The 25,920-nt window shown below is 37.6% G+C and overlaps 1 protein-coding gene across 2 annotated transcripts in view; it reads right to left on the bottom strand.

The window, feature by feature from the left end:
* Window positions 1-25,920, bottom strand: part of smid (nuclear valosin-containing protein-like smid) — a 65,180-nt gene that overhangs the window by 38,313 nt on the left and 947 nt on the right. For both annotated transcript variants that reach the window (XM_083135792.1, XM_083135791.1), the window contains exon 2: window positions 2,161-2,284. In XM_083135792.1, the coding sequence (XP_082991918.1) occupies window positions 2,161-2,284 (124 nt within the window). The remainder of the gene's footprint in view (window positions 1-2,160; window positions 2,285-25,920) is intronic.

Here is a 25,920-nt window from a genome sequence, read left to right on the forward strand (position 1 = left end):
AATATGCTTGCACGAATGCACATGTTACTGAACTTGAAATGCTTTAAAATATATTTGATGAAGGCCTGTAGTTTCACAAGAAGTTACTGAAATCTCTACAAAATGCCTATGTGAATAGGTTAGGCAGGTTTGAGTATATTCCAGTTTATTTAACCAGAAAATTCAATTTCAACAACAACAATCAACAGGAACGACAATTTCCATTACAAACTTTTCAGAACAAAATTAATGCATAATTACTACTTCACTGGACTTCCAATCAATATGTATTCTACAAACTTCGAACATTAATTGTCACCTTGTAATCAAGCAGTCCTGGATTTGATACTCAGTGGGGGCACATAGTGGTTCTGTCCGATTCCACTTCAAACTGTAAGTCCAGTCCGGAATAGCCTATCCATGCACAAAGTGGACATGCTCATACTTTGATATAAATAAAAGAGCATTTTCTCAGAAACCAAGCAGGCGCTCGTATATACATGCAATACATGAGCATATGCATATGACCAGGTCATAAGAATGAGAATTTGTTAAATTGGAAACTTTGCTCGGGAAAACTATATTTACTTGAAAATGGAGTACATGCTAACTTCTTGAACACCACCTTGTTTTTGTAAATACAATTCATTGTTCTCTTATTGGGTTGGCAACTAAGTTCCCGCTGTTTTTTTTAATTGGAAAAATCTCCATGACATTAAATACGTTTGGCACGAAGGTGTACATCATGCGAAAGAGAATATATTGTTCTACCTAAATTTATGTTTCTTTGTTACTAAGACACATTTTTTTTGTTATTTACAGATCATTAAAATGGAATGTCAAGTTGAGTAGAATGAGCATTTTCGACACTTCCTCCTTTTTGCCTTTAATGAAGGTTCTAAGGCCGCAGAAGCTGCTCTCAACATTTGTGCTGTGTATGGAGTGGGTGCTATAGCTGAAAGAACCACCCGTGATTGGTATGCGAAGTTCAAAAAAGGAAATTTTGACCTCAAAGATGCATCTCGTTCTGGCCGTCCAGTTGAGTTCGATGAAGAGCGATTGAACCACCTGTTGCATGAAAATCCACGTCAAACAACAAGGGAACTGGCAGAGACAATGGGTTGCTCCCACACTACTGTAGAGAAGCATCTTCACTCGATGGGAAAGGTTCAGAAGTGTGGAGCATGGGTGCATCACACTTCAAGGGTCACCAACAAAAATCATGCAACAGGTGGTTCAATCGTTCTTCATGAAACTCAACTGGACGGCCAGAACGAGATGCGTCTTTGAGGTCAAAATTTCCTTTTTTGAACTTCGCATACCAATCACGGGCGCTTCTTTCAGCTATAGCACCCACTCCATACACAGCACAAATGTTGCGAGCAGCTTCTGCGGCCTTAGAACCTTCATTAAAGGCAAAAAGGAGGTGTCGAAAATGCTCATTCTTCTCAACTTGACATTCCATTTTAATGATCTGTAAATAACAAAAAAATGTGTCTTAGTAACAAAGAAACATAAATTTAGGTAGAACAATATATTCTCTTTCGCATGATGTACACCTTCGTGCCAAACGTATTTAATGTCATAGAGATTTTTCCAATTAAAAAAAACGGCGGGAACTTAGTTGCCAACCCAATACAAAGCTCATAAAAATCATCCAGCATAAGGAAGTCAGACCCATAGAACAAGATTCTTCTATCAAAGAGGACACAATCAGTCCTAGTTCCCAAATATACAGCATGTTCTGTTCAAACCTCGCACATTTCAATTGATCATTGCTAAAAGGTTATGAAACATAATGGAATGCGAGTGGTACTAGACGAAAGAGAAACTTAATGAATTTTATTGCATCACCTCGAAGTTCACCATTCTCTCACTATGCAGCGCCACAATTGCATAAAACACAATGGTGACTCCGCAGCAGTGTGCACAATCTCTATTCTGGTATGCAGAGAGCAAATCAATCATTACAGTGCAAAGAAATTACCGGAGAGAAAATGTAGGTGAAGCACCTGATGAGAAAAAAACATTTCATTCATAAACATAAAATTCATTGAGTTTCTCTTTCGTCTAGTACCACTCGTATTCCATGATGTTTCATAACATTTTAGCAATGATGAATTGAAATGTGGGAGGTTTGAATGAAATATCAACAGCCAGAGGATATATACACACACCTACCTTTCTCAACAGACTTCTTGAAAGGCATCCTTTTCTTCAAAGAGTAGTCCCTATACTTCTTCCGCAGGTCATCGACCATATCATTTATGTCTATATAGATCTTATCTTTGTTATCTTCCAGGTACTGAAATAATGAAAAAAAAAGTGATGGTGGAACAACCTGAGATTCACTTCAAGGGGGGGAAGTGTACACACATATATATAATGTTATATGCCTGTTTAGTCAAGAGACAATTAAAAAATCATATAATGAAAGCTAATATATTTCTGCCTGCTGTTGGTTAATGAATTGCACTAGAAATAAAGTTCAAGCAATGCAAAATAGTTACATCACATGAAAAGGTAAGATTACAATAATATAACAGTTCTCATAATTGTGCATGTTTCTTTTAATTGAGCAACAACTTTATTAACATATACACTTTAATTTGAGTGTTAGGATAATGATTAGCAAAGCTAAATAAAATCTGGGAACTTAAAATCTCAATATCTACTAAGGGCAGAAAGATAAAAATTGGTGGAAATTTTTTTTCAAATCTGCAACTGTATATTACACTGAGTATATAGTTTGTAGAGAAGAAAGGGGTTTGATATAAGTTGCAAAAATTTAAAAACACAGTTTATACTTTTTCAGGTATTATTTACCTTTAAATAACTGTTACAAATTCAGTTTCATTTTTAGAAACACAATAGATTAATTGAGAAACCAATCTTCCCACCAAACTAAAAGGAATTTGAAATCAATTTGTTCCGAATATGGACTAAGAAAGCAATGAACTAACTAAGATAAGCTATGAAATATAATCTTACAACATTTAATTTATTAATACAAGACTAAATTAAATTCTTGTGGTGGAGTGGTCTTCCTAAAGAAGGCTCAACTGGTAACAACATGAATAACTATGAAATACATTCTAATATATGGCCAACTCTATTAAAATTCAGCTAGCAACAGTGCAAAAATTTAAAATCACATGTTTATTAGTTTGATTTCATGATACATGTGATACAGCAAATGCACAAAAAACACACATACTGTATTTATTTAAAAAAAAATAATAATGAAAATTCTTGTAATCAAACTCGATATATTAAAAAAAAAAAACTGATTTAAAATTCAATTGCTGTGAAAATTTTCAGGCACCCATACCTCCCCTCTCTGAAGAAAATGATATGAGGGCTTTGATTGATTTATTTATTTTGCTTTTCTGTCACTTTTGGCTAATTGCAAAGCTCATGATATGACGACGTAACATTAGAACACCCACGCCAGGAACCCCCAGTGTCATAGCAAGCTGTGCTAACCACTCCTCCATGCAAATGATGTGAGGGATCAAACATTGTAGATGTTATCAAAAATATGCACATCGTAAAGAGTTTTCTTAGCACATGAAATTACAGGTTAAATTATGAGACATATATATATAAATTCACAAGTGAAATAATACTTTGTGGTAGCCTAGAAGAGTCCCACCTCATTGATGGCTAAACTACAATCCGCGGCAAAAAAGAATCGCCCCCTAGTGATAAAATCTAATATTTTCTTCCAAGCAGTATGTTTAATTATTTTTTTTTGTAATTATTTTGACAATTGTACATAATTTTAACATTTTCTGATATTGTACTTACTCTAACAATGAAGGTAATAATGAAGAAATCAACAAAGAAAGTGGTTAGTTCATTAAATTGTTAAGCTTTATGGCTTTTTTTGCCTTCTGCTATTGTTTTGGGATTGGTTTCATAACCTCGCTGAAAGGTTTCTTGATCAGAAGTCTTCCTTCTTGCTCACACAAAGTACAGTAAATCGAAATGGGTAGAAAGCAGGGTGTTACAGATCTTAGTCCAAGAAAGCAAGGACAGATACTTCAAATGTTAGAGGATAATTTGTCAAAGAAAGAATTTGCACGAAGACTATATATTCATCCAAAAACTGTCACAAATGTTGTTCGGTGGAATACAGAGACTGTAGAAAAGGCAGTGAAAGGAAAACCCAGGGATGATAGAAAATTGAAACTTCTAGCAAAAGCTGACAAGCTTTCTCGTAGACTGTCTACCTGCCGATTAGCTGACATTTGGAGCAGTGAAATTGCAAAAAGGTACCAGAACGAACAATGAGAAGACTGTGTGCAGAGTGTGAGCAAGAAGGAAGACTTCTGATCAAGAAACCTTTCAGCAAGGTTATGAAACCAATCCCTAACAAATGTAACAATTGAACTATACATCAGACCAAACAAAGGTAACTAAACAATAGCGGAAGGCAATAAAGGCCATAAAGCTTAACAATTTAATCAACTAACCACTTTCTTTGTTGATTTCTTCATTATTACCTTCATTGTTAGAGTAAGTAAAACATCAGAAAATGTTAAAATTACGTACAGTATGTACAATTGTCAAAATAATTACAAAAAAATAAAATATAAAACTTGAAAGAAAATATTAGATTTTATCACTAGGGGGCGATTCTCTTTTGCCACGGAGAGTACTTAATATAAATAACACAAAATGCACATTCATAACACGGTTTTTCAATACATTAATTATTGAATAATTACATATCCAATTATCAATTTGCCTTTGAATGGTCAGAGGAGAAAAACAGGTAAATCAACGTTTGGCAAATTCCAGAAAATAAAATGTTAATTGCAAATGTTACTAAACATGTAATTGGAAAGGTACAAAAAGAATATGCTTTAATGAATGAAGTGTTAAATGCATGAAACAAAAGAAAGCATGTTTTAAAGTCAAGTACAGCACCCACATGGAAAGAAATGACACAAATATTTCACTTATAACAGAACATTTAATTGCCTGCTTTTTCCCCTGACCCTTCATTTGTATAACTCCATTTTGGGCCAACTGGTCTAGTAAATTATACAGAGAACATGTGTCAGTATGAAGTCTTTTAAATTTGAGATTAAATTGAGAATGGGTTCATAATGTACTTTTCACAGCAGTATTCTAAATGTCAATTGGGTAACACTTTACTATACCGGAGACGGATTCCTTCAAATTTACAGGAGAAAGTACTTACGCAAATCATTTTCTGTAGTGTTGTTGATGTTCGGGAATCTAGTTTTGACCCATTTTAATGCGAATGCATGTGGTTTTCTATGAAAATCTATTTCCGATGCGCTATTGCTGCTGCCGCCATGATGTTGTCCGTATATGCTAAATTGAACGAAAGGAGTGCTAATGGAACCTAACCTAACAGGCCTAACCTAACCTAGTAGGCATACCTCGTCCCCGTGATGGTTCGTGGGGCTATCGTGAATTTTTCGGCTAACGGCAATGGTTTTTGGGGCTACCCGTGGATGGTTTGTGGGAAATAAGGAACAACAGTAAGTACTCGTTAATGTAAGAAATAGACATTATTTTAGTTATAAATTCATTATTTCACCTAAGGGTCATTCCATGGCAAATCACCGAAATGGTAGTCGCCACTACATTTCCAATTTTAATAAAATTTTGCACAAATGTATGTCTGAGGGTATTATGGAAAACTGTAAAATTATTTATGTCTACGGTCATTTGTTTGGGCTATAGGACTGATTAAAGTTACCGTCTCAGTGTGTAGTGACGTGGTAACGTACAACGCGAAGGTACGAGATAAATGCTTGTAGCGTAACGAAAAGAAATGACATATGATTTCTAGTTGTTGTATTATGTAAAGGAAATATATACAATGAAAAAAGTTAAGTTTGGTTACAACTTTATTAATTTGTGGTTGTTTTTTTCATATCCGAAAAAGCAACTTCCCACACATATATGTGGAAATCTATGTCATATTTTAAAGTGGAAGGAAAGAAAGTGCAATCTTCATAGTTCTCACAAGAACAGTTCATAAAGTGTGGGGTCTCCACACTAAAAAGGAAGACTGCAATATATTTCCTTTTTGCTTAAAAAGTGTGTCATGTATGTTAAAAATATGAAAAAGCTAAAAAAAGAACTCTTTTTGGGTGCAAAGTTCCATATGAGGGAAAGATATCAAGAAGAAATGAGTGGCAGTAAAATATTGTACTATTCCAACATGTTCCTCAGGAGAAATTTCATGATTGCACTCTGAACCATTTTCATAGAATACTGAATTATGTGTACTGCCGTTCTGCTAATATCTGTGTGCAGGTATAATGCGTAATTTAGTTTTCCTTTCAAATATTTGAGGTTGCTGTACCTCGACCCATGCACTTACACCTGTAAAAGAGTATATTCCAAAACAAAAAAGTTAATGCAAATTGTGAAACATTTGTGCATTTTGATACTCATTTGTTTCATGTGAATTTCAGGAGACTTGTTTTCCCGCCAAATCTATTGTGTGATATGAGGCTGGCTTCTGGTGGTGTACCGTAATATTTTGGTGAGAGCAGTGCTGTTTTTCGATTATTTAGTGTGAATGACAGTAAGACTTGTTAACAAACTGTACTTAGAGACAGGAAGACATTCATTCTGTGTGTGATAACTCAAAGTGAAATAAACACAGGCTGTGTGCCACATGAACCCTCAGTGCAGTGCAGTGTAGGCTTGAAGACAGACAGTGCTTGTCACCTACATCACTACACACCAAAAAACAGGAACTGTATTACTAAGCACCCTGCCAGGTTTAGATCAAGAACTGTTGAAATTTAGAGTAGGTAGTGTGGATAACATTTGTTTCCATCATGCAAAGGTTTACTTGCAAAAATATTCTCACATATTTGGTTCTCATTGCTTCGACCCATTTTCCTATCACAAGGGTCCTTGTAAAAAGTCACTAAGGAAAATTACTGTAGAAACAGCAAAGATATATGGTGGTAAACTGATTCCTGGGCAAAAATTGTGTGGAAAATGTGACACACACGTGAAAGAAATACCGTACCAGCCTGAAGATTTGAGTAATGTTGATGAGGTAAATGACAGTGATTGTGTCCCAGACAGCAGTGCTAGTCCATCGAAGAGACTGAATTCAAGTGTGCATGAAATACAAGTATCTCCCATGAAGACACTTACTCATGTGAACAAAGAGAAGAGGAAAAGGTATGGAAAAGCAAAAATGAAACAAATACAATCTTCTATTACAAAGCATGTTGCAGCAGTTTTACATATCCCTGAAGAGTCAGAAGAATCTGCTGAAGCTACAAAAACTCATGCTGAACGCGACCTAAACCTTCTCATATCAGAACTTCAGCACAAATTCATCAAGTCTTCAAGAGCTGAACAGCTTCAAATATTCTCTCTCTTGCCCCTCATAGTTGGCAAACAACAAAGGTTAAACACTACTGAGTACATGGTACGAACAGCCAAAAAACAGAAAGCTGAGAAAGGAATACTGGCACTGCCTTCACCAAAGACTGGCATTGCTCTGAATGGGGATACCATTGAGTTTCATGAGAATGATGAAAACAGCCGAATATGTGGAGGAAAGAAAGACATCATTTTTGTGAAGGTTGACGGAGGAAGGGTGCATAAACAAAAGCATCTGGTAATGTGCAATTTAAAAGAGTTGTATGCATTGTTTAAAAATGAACATCTAAACTTGCAAGTGGGGTTCTCAAAATTTGCTGAATTACGTCCAAAATGGTGTGTTCTTCCAGGAGCAGGTGGAACTCATAGTGTGTGTGTATGCATCATACATCAGAATATGAAGCTCATGCTGCCCCATGTCAAACTTCTTACTATAATGGAAAAATGTGTTTGTGATATCAAATATGAAGTGTACAAGTATGTTTGGTGAATGTACAAGCTGCCCAGGAAGCTACGAAGTGCAGGAGTACCTAGAAAATGTGTGTGCAGAACGTGAGGAAATAACATAGAAACAGTGGGACACTACAGACAGGAGCACAGTCACATCAGTCGTACAAACAACAGAAGAATTCATTGCTACTTTCCTTGAAATAATTCCAGCATTAACCAGACACAATTTTATTACCTCCGCACAAAGCCACTTTCTGTCAACAAAGAAATCATCGCTTGCAGATGATGAGTGCATCCTTCTAGTAGATTTCTCAGAATTGTGCTTTTATAGCCCAAGACGCTGTGCAATGATTTCACTGGGAAAATTCTCAAGCCACACTTCATCCTTTTGTTGCCTATGTGCGGAATGAATCATCTGTTAGTACAGTTTCTCTGTGTGCTATAAGTGATCACCTGAATCATGACACAGAATCTCAATTCTCAGAAACAGATTTCCAGCTATACGGGAAATTGTGTATTTCAGTGATGGATCTTCTGCACAATACAAGAACAGGAAAAATTTTATAAATCTCTGTCATCGTGAGGAGGATTTTGGTTTGAAAGCAGAGTGGCACTTTTTGCTAGTTTGCAACCTTGCTGATGGTTGGTGTAGGTGCCACAGTGAAACGGTTGGCAACTTGGACAAGCATACAAAGACCATACAACAATCATATTCTAACTCCTATGTAACTATGTGAATTTACATCTACAATCAAGAGCATTCAGGTTTTCTATGTCAGCTCTAAGGAAATTGAACATCAAACAGACAAGTTAAAGCCACGATTTGCTCAAGCAACTCGCATTGAAGGAACAAGAAGTCTCCATTGTTTCATACCACTAACCAAAACACGCATGCTTAGATCTCACATATCCAGCATGACTACAAGAACTGAATTAGTGTGATATCTAAAGAAGTTTCCAACTTGCCGGTAACACAAGGTAAAATAATGCTACACAGTTCATCATATGTTGCTTGTCTGTACAATTTGCAGTGGTGGTTGGGGATCATTACAGAAGTGTCTCATGACAACAGTGAATATTGTGTCAAATTTATACACCCTCATGGACCTGCACAGAGTTTTACATGGCCGAGCAAGGAAGATTCATGTTGGCTTCCACACACTGACATTTTGCTCAGGATTTCACCACCTGGCACAGTTACCGGGAGAACCTATACTCTGGATTCAGCAACTGTGCAATGTATTCACACTGCATTTGGGACATACAAATGAGCTGTTATCAGTGAACTAAATTGACAACCATCACTGTCAATGTAAAATTATATTCCACATTGCAACTCTCCGATTGATCCCTTGAAATTACTTTCCACTTACAACTTCCAGTTGACTTGGGATATGATTATTGGAAACTTCCGTATTACGGACATTCTACACTGCACGCATTTTGTATGTCCGCAACAGATACCAAATGAGGCAGAGTGCAATTTTCATATTTCCTGTAAATAATACCAAAGTTCAGGTGTTTCCAATTATACCACCTGCATAGTGTTGCCACCTTTCCTATTACAAGATTTTAACTCCTGAAATAGCCTCATTTTGCACTTTCTTTCCCACACATACTGTAAAAAGTGTCTGTAATTTATAACCAGGAATATAAAACAGCAATATGAGGGTGTGTGCTGATGAACCATACATAGAAGTCACACTATGACGAATATAAAGACTTTGGCTGCTTCCATCAGTAGGGGGGAAATTAATAAACTTACCTGATTTTCTGTCACACATCTTAACGACAATGATTTTCAACCACTCCCTGGGCATACACATATAAAGGTAAGGCAAAATCAACATTTTGTTATAACTAAGTATACTTTACTTTGTACAATAAAGCAAAAACATACTTTCTATCTCAATTCGTTGTTTCTTAACAATTATGTGAAAATGTCGGTGTTTTGTACTTTTTTTGAAGGATCACATTCTTTGGAGGTACCCTGTACAATATGTATTATGTTTTGAAACGAGATATTTCACACAATGATATTTCCTTACTAACTCTATACGTGCACAAAAGCTTGTTACAATCTGTCACTATGAGGCGACCCGTTTCCGGACAATTCTGGTGACTTCCCATGGAATGACCCCTAAAGAAATGTTCCGCAATGAAGAAGAGTACGTTAGCAATGTAAAAAATTGCGAAATAAATCATTGATAGGTGTCTCTGGTATAGTAAAGTAGTACCGTCAATTGTACATTTAAGGAATGTTGAGACTGATGGAAGTTCAACCACACCAAAGGAACCCACTTGTCATATTTAATCTTCCATGGTGGTGAGAAACCACATATTTTATGTCTCCAACTTGTCTCATTTTTATAGCCCATCAAACTTTCACTGATTTCATCTTTTCTTCTGTTTCTGAAGCCTCCAGCAGGGGATCCATCAAAGGTTATCACAAAAAAATCAGTTCCTGTTTGCTAAAGTATGTGCATTGTCTACAAACTCTTACAGATCTAATCACATTTAGTGATAATGTAAGTACACAGAACAAAAATATAATAAAGTAGTGGATATACTTTGCAACATTCATCCTCAAAGGAAAATTGACAATTTTTTTTATATTAGATCAGTTCTATATGAAGTGTGATCAAGACTAACAGAATAGAGAAGTCCAAATAAAATGACCGGTATGTATTTGTTCCCATGTGCCACCGTAGGCTTGCCAACCCTCCCGGAATCAAACTCCCTCTCCTGGTTTCCAAGACAAACTTTGTTACCTCCCAGAATGACGAGATTTAGTATTATTATATTTGTTTATTATTATCCTTTCGTTTTCTTTAGTATGCATTTGCGGAGTAAAGATATTTGTTACTGCAAACCAAACAATAATATTTTGAAGATGATCACGAAAAATGAGTCATTGTTTTAATAAGGAGGGAGGGAGAAATAGAAAGCCTTTACACAAGAGCTGCAGAAAACAAAAACAAAGGCTGCAACAAAGTCTCGACTTCTTTGTTTCCCTTCACCAAAATTTGCTTAATTATCTAGATTTAGTTGTTACAGTTGGATAAGTGGGTTTAGGTATTTGCATTGTTGTCATGGCCAGTTCGTAGTCGCGAGAAAAAGAAAAAGTATTTTACACACTTGTGTACTTACCATTGCTACATTGTTTTCATCAAGTTGATTCATTTTGCATTTACAGCAGCAAGACCAGAATCAGACAAAAGCCCACATTCAGGGCACTGTCTTACAGTGTGTATATTGACTAACAAACACTATTTTTTTTCTTGGGGGCACAATGTTTTATTACGAGAATATAATAAAAATGTTGAAAGCAATATGTTTCTTGATGATTATATGAAAGATGATGTTATTGAAAACATGGTGAAGGAAACTAATATCTATGCAAGCCCGACTTTACAACAGGGTAATATCAAATCTCACTCCACACTTAAAAATATTGGCATGATGACACTTCAAGAAATGGAACGATATTTAGGAGTATTGTTCTGGATGGGACTTAGCAAGAAGCCAAGACTTCAGGACTATTGGTCAAAAAAATATTTTGTGTGACAATTTGGTGGAAAAACTTGAATCATGTAACTGCTTCGAAATGCTTCTGAGAATATGGCATTATTCTAACAATGAAGAACGTCCTCCTGGTGACAGACTAAAAGATCCAGCCATTTTTGATTGTCTTATTGAAAGGTTTCAGCCTGCTGCAGTTCCAGATAAGGAAATATGTATTTACAAAACTATGGTGTCATTTCGTGGACGTTTAGGAGTTTCTTAAGAGTATATAAAAAACAAGCGCCAAAAATTTGGAATAAACCTGTATACCTGAAATGTGAAAGTTTATTGTGGGAGGGAAGCAACTTTTGGCATGCTTGTCTCATCCTCTGTTGTCATGAAGCTTATAAAAGGTTTACTAGATAGTGGACGTGTTTTACACACTGACAACTACTACACTAGCATCAATCTAGCCAATCAACTTCATGATTGCTCTACATATCTGGTGGGCACACTAAGAAGTAACCAGAAACTAAACACACTAGATGTAGTGAAGGCGAAACTGAACAAGAATGAAGTAATCACCCAAGAATGTGACACAGGAGTCATCATCCTCAAATGGAAGGATAAGAGAGATGTACTGATGCTAAGTACTATGCATGGTGAAGACACTACAGCAGTTGAAACACAAAAGGTGTTGTTGAAAACCCAAATATGATTGTGGATTACAATAATTTGAAGGCTTTCACTGACCTCTCAGATCAACTGAAGTCTGATCAACTGTTCTTTGAGATGTGGTGTAAAGTGGTTCAGAAAATTAGGATCACAGGATCAGCTTTGCTGAACTCGCTTGTTCTCTACAGAAAAGACTGCTTCAGACAGACGGAACACCTACTGTAGTGCTACCCCTTCAGTCGCCATCTGTGAGTTATTCTCCCCTGAACACGAGTTATGCAAGAAGGTGTACTTGTGTGCTACAAAAACAAAACAAGAAAGGACATGAATATGTCATGAAAAGATGTACACAGACAGCATGGAAATGCAGCAAATGTAATGTGTACTTTTGTGTAGAATATTTTTTCCTAAAACCTACACCAGTGAAGAAGAAAAAAAAGACTTGCAACATTAGAAATGCAAAAAGTAATGGAAAAACTTGAAATCAGTTCATGAGGGACAATGTTTTTTTGTTTACTTTATGTGAAATTTAAAGGTAAAAATAAATAGAAAAGAAGATAATGTACATCTATAAATTTCATCCACACTTTTTAAATTGTTTGTATTAATTATAGCAATAGCATCACTAAATAAGATTTTCACAAACAATCTGCAAAATCTTGTTCTCGGGGCCACTCTTCACGTAACATGTAAGTTATAGCATGGTAGCATGAGCTGCCTGTGCACCACAAGGCTCACACGGTAAAGAGAAGTGACTCAAATAAGCTTTACGAGGCCCCGGGTTTAACTAGCATGAGTTAAATACCACTCATATGGCAGTTAATGTAAAGGTAAAAAGGTAAAGTGTTCCCCTGTGCATAGCACCACGCCATGAAGGCGTATAGGGGGTGTGGGGGTAACGCCCCACACTTTCTTGATCCGGTCGTGAGTGGGGGTGATGTGATCAGCATCACGCCCCTGACCGCCTTTACCCCCCAGGGTTTCCCCCAGGTACCCATGTTATTCGACGCTGGGTGGGCGCCGGGGCCGCTTCCACCGTTAGAAAAGTTCCCGGATTTGAACCGGCCGGGGATCGAACCCGGGACCTTGAGCATGGTAGTCAGACGCGTTACCGACTGAGCCACCGCGGCCGTTAATGTGTTAATCTAAAAGGCTTGTGAAGGCTGTAAAGAAATTTCCCTGAATTATATTGCTCAAAGTTGGTAATCCTAGTAATGACACATTCTAATGGAAAAGAAACTGGCAACTGTTATCTGTTGAGACCCTAAAGAAGAAAGCGAAAGATATTGTATTCAAGGAATCCACTCACTTATACAAAAACACACTGAATGAAGAAAAGGGAGATTATTCAACATTATCTGAAAAAGACGAAAGATGAATGTCCAAGTGCAAACGCTGTTGTGAAACTTCTCTAAAACAAAACTCATACAAAAACCCAACAAATTCAGAAATTCCTTGCAAGGACTACCTTTCATACTACCTGGCCATTATGTTTTTTTTAAGGCTTTAAAAGCATACAAATCAGACTCTAATACTGATGGTGATGCAGCACCTGTGGATGAAGATATTGGCACGAATTTATTATTGTATTAAAACTCAAAATCAACGAGATGCAAGTGAGAACAAGCTTATAGTTTTTTTTTTTTTTTTTTTTCGTTAAATTTCAACATCAAGAGGACATAGCTAAGAACAATGATTTTTCATTTTGGTGATGGTGACCCTCGATACCTAAGCAAGAAACTTGAAAATTTTTAGTGGGTTGGAAAGATTGTTATTCAAATGAATGTTTCTTGTTGTATTTAGCACGCGGAAAGGCGTTATAAGAGAGTAATTGGCGATTTTATGAGGTATGATGTATGTTATGCACGAGGAATGCCCACCTTGTTAGGTTTGGTTCTCTTAGCATAAATATCGTTGAAGTGAACGTCGCGAGTGGAAAGTGTGCTACCAAATATGTTTGTCACGTTGTTCTACAAAATTTCATCAATAGAGAGCAGAGCACTGTAAAATTGGCATGTTGCCAACCTGCTGTTTCTTGCCTGCGAGAACAGGTTTACCTGCTCCCCCGCCCACGGCAACGAGTCGATTTGCATCTTTACCTGGGTTTGTCGTCTTCAAGGCACTCTGCACTTACAAGGTCACTGGGCATTCAACGAGACCCCGAGCGCCTGCAAAACCTGCTGGAAGATAACAGCCATTCGGCAGCATGTTGCTCCAGGCGTTTCTTCACCACGTGGACAGCTGCAGCCAGTGTTGCCTACATAGCTCCTAAATCCTACAAAGTCCTGGGAGGATCTTTCTCCTCCAAGGAGAATTTATATACTTAGCTATTTCAGTGTAAGTAGTTTTTATCTTATTGCCAGGAAATGCACACAATATTATAGCTTCATTTATTTAAATGAATCATAGGAAGAAAGAAAAAAAAAACTCATCTAAAACTAATAGTTTTTCATTGCATGGTGTATTAACCAGGCACGCAGTGGTGCAACCACGGGGGGCAGGGGCATTGCACATTAACCTTGGACGGAAATGAAGTCTAGCGGGGGGCAAACATTAAAGTACAAGAAAAACCAGGCTAGCAGAATTTAAGAGTAGCAGGCCTAAAGGATACTCAATGGAATTAGTTTTCATATTTTTTTCATTTTCCTTCCAAGGGCACCTGCAGAGTGAAATCGGAAGGGCACTTGCAACCCCTTGATTTCAAATTTTATGAAAATAGAAATATATATATAATATATTATACAGTCTCATTAAGTTCAATGCTGTAGTTAGGGGTAGCAGGAGTCGGGCCTGGGCACCGAACGATCTAAATGAAAAAAGTTTTAAAACTAAGAATGCCATGACACCATGACAGCTCCGTGATATTATTTGCTATCAATGTTGCTTTGTTATGAGATTGATGAATTTATTATTTAATGTATTTAAATAATATATATGTATTAAAGAAACTTTGAATACATAAACAATTTAATGTTAACATGTTGCATATGTATTTTCTTATTTTACATCGCTCCATGCTGCACATGTGAAAAGAATATATTGTTCATGAAAGTTTTACATGACATATGTGCATTCGGAATGCTTTTATCATGCACTTTCTTTCTTTCAAAAATAGTTTGTGTGCTAGTTTTCCATTATTAGCTAATGTGAAATTAATGTGTTGAAAAATATTTTAAATCCTTTTCTTCAACAAATGCATTAGAACCAACTTTACCCCCTTTTTGCATGATATATGAGGATAATAACACCTTTGATGCTACTTTATTATGGAGCGAATTTACAATACCGGAAGTATCTCAAATTTGTTTGAAATTCGGCATACTCACTAATTTTGGCCTCCTAATCACGAATCTGCAGTTGAAACTTGGCGGTCACGTCGAGAAATTGCAAAATAAGATGAAATAAGTGTATGGAGTAAACACCCTTGATTTATGAAGAAAACAGCTATTTTTTGCAATGATTAGCGTTTCAAAACTATGTTTATGATGACCCTTAATTTTTACAATGCTTGCCAAACCTAACCTAACCTTACCATGAATGGTTTGTGGAGCAAACATTTTTGCCATCTTGTGCAAGATGACATTTTCTCAAATGCAAATCAACGATCCATGCAACAGGTAGCGAACTTCACTTGTTCACATCATCAAACATGGCTACCATAACAGTGTATCGACAATCATAGCATTAATATGTTCACGTAATTTCACAATTTCTGGAAGTGACCGCCAATTTTTAACTGCAGATTCTTGATTACGAGGCCGAAATTAGTGAGTATGCGTAATTTCAAAGCAATTGGAGATACTTCCGGTATTGTAAATTTATACCTTCATTACTATTATTGTTATTGTTGCTGGCATGTTTATCCAGGTACTTGCCCCGCTTCCCAAACGAAAATTCGTGGTTGCACCTCTGCAGACCCGTAGCCAAAATGGATTGCCAGGGGGAGGCGCTCATGGGTTATCAGGGACGGCTTCATAAACAAAGTCCATTTTTAAAAGTTTAATAGTGTTATATGAAAGTACATTATATGTGTGTGTGTGTGTGTAATCATTAGGGATGGGACCGATTAATCGGTACTCTATCGGTATCTGCCGATATAGGCATATTGGTGTATCGGTAAAATTACTGATTATTTTAACGATCAGATATATTGATAAATATCTTATAATTTAGTGCAAAATTTTGCCACTTTGTTGTAATTTTTGTGGATAATCTTCATGCCCTACTTTCTAAACAAAAGTAAATGTCTAAATATGCAACTTCTCTTGCACTGCAGTCACCTCAAAAGACACATTTATTAAGGATAGCAATGAACATTTCAAGTTCTTCAAGGACCATTTCTAATTTTATATCTGATCGGTAGAATATCGGTTATGAGTATTGGTAAATTTTATATCGGCCCATCCCTAGCAATCATTAAGTTAATATAGGACACAGAAAATCTAGAAATATCATTCAAATACTTACAGTATATTTTCAATAACTTCCCACTCATAGCTGAAGCCGAGAGAAAATTTTCTAACAGGGTGTCTACTATTTTGTGAAAACAAAATTCCCTGACTTTTCCAGGCTTTCCGACCAAGAACAAAAATTTTCCAGACCAAGATATTAGGGCAATTAATGTACATGAACATGTATGTACAGTAGCAGCGATTAGGGGAGTATGATGGGGGGGAATGTCCCCTTTCTTTTCACCCCACCAGTATGGTCTCTTAATGCTATTCCTTATCTACCAAAAAAAAATTAACTGCCTTTGCCCCAACCCCAAAGTTTTGGCACCCAGTCAAAAGTGATATATGTAAGAAAATCAGAGCACTTAGATGAAAATTCACACTCAAGTTTAAAATCATAAACTGTAGTATTTCAGATTAATCTCTTCACAACAAAGCGTACTTTATCCTCTTGTACCTGCATATTTATGGGAATTTACCAATATACTAGCAAGTTTTCGTCATGTGAAATTATTGATGGCCTCCCTTCACCCCTTATAGCCATACGATCCTGGCAGCAATATTGAAGAAACATTTTTGCAAAGTTATGTCTTTATGTAGATTCTACTCACATGAAAGGTGGAATCTTGACAAAATTAAACAACTAAATCTTGACATTGAAGATTACTCATGCACCAATAAAAATAACATTTTAAGCAAAGTTGAAAAAGAAAATCTTATGTGCCAGTTACATTCATTTGTCTTACTGTATCAAATGAAGGGCTCGGGTGTAAAACATGGTAACTGACATTTTGGTCATTCTTTGTTCATTAAGAAAAAGTTATTAGAACCTGGTAAATTTCTCGTATCGGACAAACGGCTGGAATTTGCTACTTCATTTAATTTGAATATTCGTACTTACGTATTCTGTATTGAGAAACATTGCTGAAGGTGGCATTTCGATTATTTAATGGAAATAAGCTCAATTTGCAACATATCGAGCACATTTTCTTAGTTTCTTTTTGCCTTCGGTAATACGCAAAATGGTGGTCACAGTTTCACTATCGTACTCGGCATGCAGTGTTTCCACCCCACTGCACCCAAAAATACTTACTTAGCCTCACAAACCATTGACGCATAGCCCCACGAACCATCTCCGGTAGGGTTAGGTTAGGTAGGGTCACGTATAGGTTACAATAGTGAAAAATTGGTTTTGATAAAAATATGCGTGGCCCCACACACCATTCTCGCATAGCCCCACGGCCCATTGACACATAGCCCCCCAAACCATTGACACATAGCCCCACAAACCATTTGCGGAAACGTACCTTCTTCAGTTACAAAAACACGTGTTTGGAAACACTGACCAGGATTACGTCATCACACACAGGCTACATCCACCAGGAAGTAAATGGATGAAAGAGCTTTCGTGCATCGGTCACACATTTATATCGAAAAATAGATGATTTGCCGGCCAAATTCAATGAATGATGCGAGAAAACACTTCCCCGAACTTCCTCAAGTGTAAAGAAACTGCATTTGGTAAGTAATTTCTCCTGTAAATTTGAAGAAATCCATTTGTCCGATACGAGAAATTTACCTTAGAACCTTTACCACGGATAAATTGTTTTAAGTTGTATTTACCAATTTCAGAAAGCTTCACTAAATCCAATGCAAATTGCATGACATGGGAAATTTCACTCGAAAATTAAAGAACAGGACATTTTACTTTGTAACTCAAAATGATCACCACGTTTTTTAAACTCGAGCCCTTCAAATATTGGTATCTCAATAACAACCAGAGGCATAAGAACAAATTTTCGTGCAATAATGAATCAAAATAACATAAATTGATTTGATACACCTATCAGGCTGTGGGAGACAAGACATCAACCTAAAATTATTTACAATTATATCAGAAGTTAGTAAATGAGAAGATCTATTATTATTATTATTTATTCCATGTACTTTGCTATGTACTTTCAAATGTGGAAAATAGTTCCATGGCTTGGGAGTTTGGCGATCTCTGTTCTAGACTAACTGTAGATAAGAATTCAAATTGAGCCAATACTGCCGCTGCTGTATCTGTATTGAAATATCAGTTGGAATTTTTTCACCAATATCACACTCTATTTGCACGATCTCCCCAAATGCAGAGGAATGTTTTTATGGAATCTAACTATCTTGGGAATTATAGCAAATTTTAAGTTTTGCACCAGTATTGTATGAAAAAGGATTTTTCTAGCTAAATTGCAGCTATTTTAAAATTCCAATATAGTTTTGAATATTGCATGCAGTTGGTCACCAGCCCTGGAAACATATTTAAAATGAGAAACGGACAAGCAGATATGTGATCCTTGCTGCAAGAGAAATGCTACAACAGCCTGGGTTATGAGCAGACAGGAGCATTTCAAGTCCCTCAGCTGTGCTCCATGAAATTTTCCAGTTCTCAGGTGTGCGAGAATCCTATAACTTCTCAAATTGTGAAAATTTCAATTCTAATTGTTATATAAATAAAAGTTAAAATGACCACACAACTGTAAATTAAGAAAGATTTCAAAGTAATCAAAATCTTATATGAAAACAATTTGCAGAGTCCAAACCTACTGATAAGCCAAGGTATGGCATCAGACAGCATTTGTTATGGACAGAGATCTTTGTTTAACCTGGAGATAGAAACTACAAGCTCCAGATGTAAGGTATGCTTTGTCATTGAATGAATACCACCTGCTGCAGCCAAGATCCAAACTTTTAAACAATCTCTTTTGTACAAGGTCTACAAAAATACAAATTCCCTGACTTTCCCAGACTGGTACTTTGGAGTTTACATGAAATAATTTTACGCCTATCTGATCTTTGCATTCTGCGAATTTAAGCTTTTCAGCAAAATAATATCTGAAGTCTACATTTTCACTCGTCACTGCAAAGAAATTTTACAAAGTAGTTTACCAAACTTCAGAAGGAAAAGGGGGGGGGGGGTAATGGCAATGTCCCTGGCTGGCTACGACCCTGGTGTTCACAGTAGAACAGTGTGTTTAGGTCTTCTCGCAACCTCGGCATCGAACGTGACATGTTCCAGTCCTGCTCTGGATTATTGGTTGTTCATGACATATTCTTATGGACCCTATACAATGGAAAACCTATTTCGGTAAAATTTTAGTATGCCCAAAACATATTTCTTCAATTTTACAGGACAAAGTGCCGAACTGACTTTCCGTACACTTTTGAAAGGTCGTGGAAGTGTTTTTCCCATCGCTTAATTTATTTCGCCGGTAGTTCATGTAGTTTTGAAGATTAATGTCTCTCCAATGCACGAAAGCTGTTGCCTCTATGTCCTTCCACTACGTGAATCAAATGTTTTGTGTGTTCGATGATGTAACCCCTGGTCAGTGTTTCGAACCACACAGTTGTTTTCCAAGAACATGACAATTTTAACTATGTTTGCCTAACCTATGCCATGCATGGTTCGTGGAGTTTTCGAACCTGGGAAAAAATTATGAAATCAGCAACACGAAAGTAGGTATTTTTCGATGAAGAAGGTTGCAACACTGCATAACCACTGATCATCGACAACGCTAGTGAAGATTTCCCCGTCATATTGCGTGTAACGCAAGCGAAAACAAACAAGAATTACTCGATATGTCGAAAATTGAGATTATTTGCGTGAAAAAAACGAAATGGCACCTTCTAGAATCCTTAGGAATGCAGAATACGTAAGTACCAATGTGAAAAAGAAGAAAATAAAGGAATTCAGATGTTTCTGGGATACTAAACTTTTAATCCTATTTCAACGTGTGTGTGGGGGAGGGGGAAGTAGCACCATTCTGAAATCTCATTTCATTGGCTATGTGGCTTACAAAGCTTTGTGTTCCCTTTCTAAGTAGTGAAAATCTATTGCAGTTGGTAACACTGCAGACAGGTTGCGACCAGTAAAGTTTCTACTCGAAGCAACTAAGTCATGCAGAGGGAGGGACGTGCAGTTGTTGATTGAAAGAACGCACTGAGACCTACTAGGTACCGTAGAACTGCAGGTACCCGGCGGGTTTACAATACCTGCCAGGAACGATCTGGGCAGATGGTCAGGCAAGGTTCTCAAGCAAGGGTGTTGTGCAGGTTGCATGACATTTTAGGAGCGTTCTCTTGTGAACGGGTCTGCTCCAGGTCTTGTGCAGGCCTCTGATAAGAGAGCAAAAGCGTGTGTACATTCGCAAGTTTCCAAGAACAAGATATGTGTGAGGTGTAGCAGAAGTTATTTTTTAAAAATTTACACTTTTTACATGATGATGGTAATTATGCGTTATCCTTCGTTATCTGCTGTTGATTTCTTGTGTGTATGACAAAGATTTCTCCAATAAGAGGCAAAAATGGTCCGGGAGGTGAAGAATTGGACAAGCTGTGGTCACATTTCGAGGATAAATATCTCGCTTATTTGTGGTTTCCGCATGTTAAATCACGTTAAGGCACCTTAAAACATCGAAACGTGCAGGTTGGGAAAAAAAAGTTTGAATTTTCAAGGGGGAACAATTGGTCACCAGCCCCTTCGTTTTACCAACAGTTCTTCTTAGGACTTCAAAAGCTCTTTACTTTTGTCAATTGTACCCCTTTGCATCTAAGCGCCTCAATTAACCCGTGATCGGTCGCAGGCATACGATGCGGTCACTTTCAATTTTAATGAAGTGCCATTATAACAGCATTTAAAATATTGGACTGTGGTGCTATCTAGGCGACTTTTAGTTTCACGAGTGACCTGATCACATTTTTATAAGATGACGTAAACGGCATTATTAGAGACCATTGTTGTGGAAATTTGTCAGGGAGAGCGCAGAGCTCACACGCAACAGATTAAGTTATATATTTCTTTTATTTACATTTGTGCATTATTTAGTCAATAGGTCTATCCTGTTTCTAGTGAGTTTTGGCTACGGTACCCCTTTCTACACCCTCGATTTTCCGCACACTTCGAATGTTTTCGTTACAAAAATTAGTTCTTAATAAGAAACAATGTTTCTTAATAGCACGGAAAGTATTTTTTTTAGATCTACGTGCTAGGAAACTTACGTTTTTCAATATTTCCATTCCTTATGTAACGTCAAAACGGTTTTGCAGCGATTTCATCATGGTGCATTTTGGATACATGTCACAGGCGCACGTCTGATTTTTTCTTTTTCTTCTTATGATTGACTTGTGCAATGGGAACATTTGCGATATGTTATTTGTGTGATATATTGGCGGATTGGACATTTCAGACATTGGATTTCATTTATGCGACTTCACAAATTGGAAATAATTATTTCTTTTTGGCAACTGCAGGCCATAAAGGGGAGGGTTGTTTCTTCTAAATGACTTGTGGGATGGGACAATTTGCGACTTCTAATTTTTATGATGGGAAGGGAGTGGAGGTTGGTATTCTGTGGAAAAGGACAACAAGGACTTTCAACGTAGAAGTAAGTTACTTCATTTTTGAACTTCAACCCACAATTCAATACCTGGCCTTAGTAAAAAGAGGTAAGTTACCTTCTTAGGTTTAATTTTAGCCTTCATTTTTGGTATGTTCATGTGTCAATGGCAGGTGACTCAGGCCAATTTCTAACATGCGTAGCGTAACGCAACTCCCATGCTGCATTTGGGATCGAACCTAGAACCTCTAGATTTAATTGGGTGATGTAGTTATTTCTCATTCATCTCTCAGATGGTTATCACTCGCTTGACCTAAATGTGATAAATGCAAGAGGTTACTTTTAAAGGAATGGCGATAGAAATTAGCTTAGATTAAATATGGGTTTTATACTCTCCATGACTGAACCGATATGGATTGGTTTAGAAAAGGATATTACTTGCCTTACAAATAGATGAAGATTGTTCCCACGCTTGTCCTCTCAACTATCACTTGTCTCTTGTCACACACCATCGTCCAATAGTCGTTCCCCACTTTGCTCCTCTCTCACAATCCGTAGTCCTTACTCTCTCTCGTATTCTCGCCAACTGATCACACCTCCTGACAATTCCAACCCTCATGCCACATACGCCTTCCAAGTCAATCACCCGACCTTTGCCTGATTACTTATTCAGCATTCCTTTCTCTAATACCTGCTATGCTAAGACTTTATACTTCTTGCCCAATACCTTGGGTACGATACGGTAGCATAGCGGAGGCGGGGCCACGGTAGCGGTAGGGGACGGTAAGCCAATTACCCCAGGGGCGGAGCCCGGAAATTTGGACTCAACAATTTCAAACAACAAAATCTCAACTTCAAACGGCTGTACAGTCTTAAATACTTCTTTCCGCGCTCAAATTGTTTTTTATTGACAAATAGGATCACATAATCTTCATAATGAAAGGAAAAAAAATGAAAATTCGAGGGTGTAGAATAGGGTACCCGACCCTAGAAAATTCGAAAAGTGTTGCAGTGATTTTATATCATATCAGATTTCTGGAGATCAGAGGGAAATTCCTCAGAGGAACATGTGCTTTTTGTTTTTGTTAACACTTTGACTTGTTGGCTTCGATGATGTATACTACGCTGTTTGAAAACAAATATTTTGAAACAAAAATGTAATGAATAAGGATTATAAAAAACAGAGGTAAAAATTTACTATCCTTCGGACACCTCTAATTTTTTCGTTTCGTCAATTTTTGACATTCGTACTTACGTATCTGCTTCGCGGAACATTCCTGAAGGTGTATTAACGTTGTTTTGATGAAATTAATTGCAATTTTTCACATTACCAGAACGTCTTTCTGGTAGGTGTTTTCCCTTGCCTGAGACACAATATCGCGAGTACACCTTCCTACATAATTGCGCGTCGGGCTTCTCTTTTGCCAAATTTTTGACATTCAAACTTACGTATCTGCTTCGCGGAACATTCCTGAACGTGTATTGACGTTGGTTTGATGCAAGTAAGAGCAATTTTTCACCTTACGACTACTTCTTCCTCCTACCTTTCCGTTTGCCTCACACACAACATGGCGCGCACACCTTCGTAAATAATAACGCGTAGGAATGACGCATCGGCCTTGTTTTTTCTCGATTTTCAATTGTTATGCAGTGTTTCAACCTTCGGAACCCAAGAAAAGCCCGTCGACAAACTTAATCAGATCTATTTCTTTTTAACTTTATTTTTCGCGTTCTGACACCAAATTTTAACTATGTATCCCAACCTAATCAACTAACCTATCCACGCACCAATGGTTCGTGGGGCTAGCGCCAATGGTTTGTGGGGCTAGCACCAATGGTTCGTGGGGCTATCTTTTTCACTATTGAAACCTTTGCGTGGCCTACTAACCTATCCACGCGCCAATGGTTTGTGGGGCTAGCGCCAATGGTTCGTGGGGTTAGCGCCAATGGTTCGTGGGGCTATCTTTTTCACTATTGAAACCTTTGCGTGGCCTACTAACCTATCCACGTGCCAATGGTTTGTGGGGCTAGCGCCAATGGTTCGTGGGGCTATCTTTTTCACTATTGAAACCTTTGCGTGGCCTACTAACCTATCCACGCGCCAATGGTTTGTGGGGCTAGCGCCAATGGTTCGTGGGGCTATCTTTTTAACTATTGAAACCTTTGCGTGGCCCTACTAACCTATCCACGTGCCAATGGTTCGTGGGGCTAGCGCCAATGGTTTGTCCACACCCGGCACAAACTTTACAACACACCCACCACACGTCATTCTCCAAACCCTCGATCCACAGTTCTAACTCTCGTCGCAAACGCAGGGAGTTCGAAACACTGGATACCAACAAAACACAATCACGACACGTCATGATAGTAACGACGGTGTATGAAGGTGATGGTGTATGAAGGTGTACGAACTTCATGGTATACGCAGATGTACGCACCAAACGCTATCTCCGTCGGAGAATTAATTTTCAACGAACAACATGAATTTCAGCTATGAAACATTGCAACATCACACAAAACACCTTCCCGATGTTCGACAATGCTACAGGAACTTATTACGGTAAGTAGTATCTTCTGTACAAATAAATAAATGTGTCCGAAGGATAGTAAACAAGTACCAAAACAGATTATTACAAGTACAAAAATAAATTTTAAAAAATTAAAATACGGTGAAATATGCCTGAAAAGCAAGGGTAACAGTCACGCTCACCTGCGAGGTGACTACAGCGAGCGCGACCGATCCCAGGTTAAGGTTCGCACAAAAATGGGTAACACTTTACTATACCCGAGACGGATTCCTTCAAATTTATCAAAATGTAGTTTTGGTCCATTTTAATGCAAATCCATGTGGTTTTATACGAAAATCTCTCTCCGACGTGCTATTCCTGCTCCCGCCATTTGCTTTTTACACGAGAGCACTGTACGCGCTATTGCTGCATGGCCATTTGCTTTGTGGACGACAGTACAATGCGTCGTATGCGTAAACCCCGTAGCATGGCCCCGTAGTCAGTGTTTCAAGCCACGTGGTGTTATCTCTACAAGATGACGTGTCGAGGATGCGCCGTGAAGATGTTGCCAGGTGTGGAAGATGCGGTAGAATTTTTAATTCAACATGGAATAGTGAAGAAAGAAATGGAATGCGGAAAATGTGCGAGTGTATGCAAAATGCACATTGCAGAAAATGGTGACTGGATATACATGTGTTCGAAGAGAGTCCAGGGACGTGGGAAGTTAAAATACAAAAGAATTCCGTGTGGATTTAAGCAATATGCCAGAAAGGGTACATTTATAGGAGGAAGTAAACTTCCCGTTCCGAAAATTGTAAAATTCTGTAATATGTGGACATGAGCTCAAAAACAGTTGTGGACTGGTCGAACTACTGTCGACAAGTATGTGAAAAATGGGTAATTGAAAATTCATCACCGATAGGAGGTAAGGGAGAGATTGTAGAAATAGATGAAGCAAAGTTTGGAAAATCAAAGAAATGTGTTAATAGTAGGGCACGTCCTCTTGACGGACAGTGGGTGTTTGGAGGAATCGAGAGGGGAAACCCTACACGTTTTTTCATGGTTCCTGTACACAACTGAAACGAGGAAACTTTGCTCGAAGTCATCTGGAAGTTCATTCTTCCTGAAACTGTAATCTCCGACTGCTGGAAGGCATATATCAACTTACACGGAGCAGGCTACAGACACCTGAGAGTTAACCATAGTGTGTGTGGAGTTCATTGATACACCGGCAAGTGGACACATTCATCAACAGAACCAGCAGCGAATGATGAACGACGATATTCCAGTTCACACTCAGAACATAGAAAGAGCTTGGCGCAATGTAAGACATTCAATTCCAGTTTTTGGACGCAAAAGATATCACTTCACGGGCTACTTGTCTGAGTACATTTTCAAGAGTAATTTTCCACTGAATAGAAGAATGCATGAATTCTTTAAGAAAGCCGCTACCATACAGTACATGTAACTATAAATTTTCGGTATACCAAATTTTCAAACATGATTTATATTGTAATGAAGCTGAAAAAGTGATATAAGTAAAAAAGTTAAATTAAAATCCCTATATTCTTTTTAATTTTT

The sequence above is a fragment of the Lepisma saccharinum genome, chromosome 14, assembly GCF_977018435.1.
Source record: "Lepisma saccharinum chromosome 14, izLepSacc3.1, whole genome shotgun sequence".
Classification (NCBI taxonomy): domain Eukaryota; kingdom Metazoa; phylum Arthropoda; class Insecta; order Zygentoma; family Lepismatidae; genus Lepisma; species Lepisma saccharinum.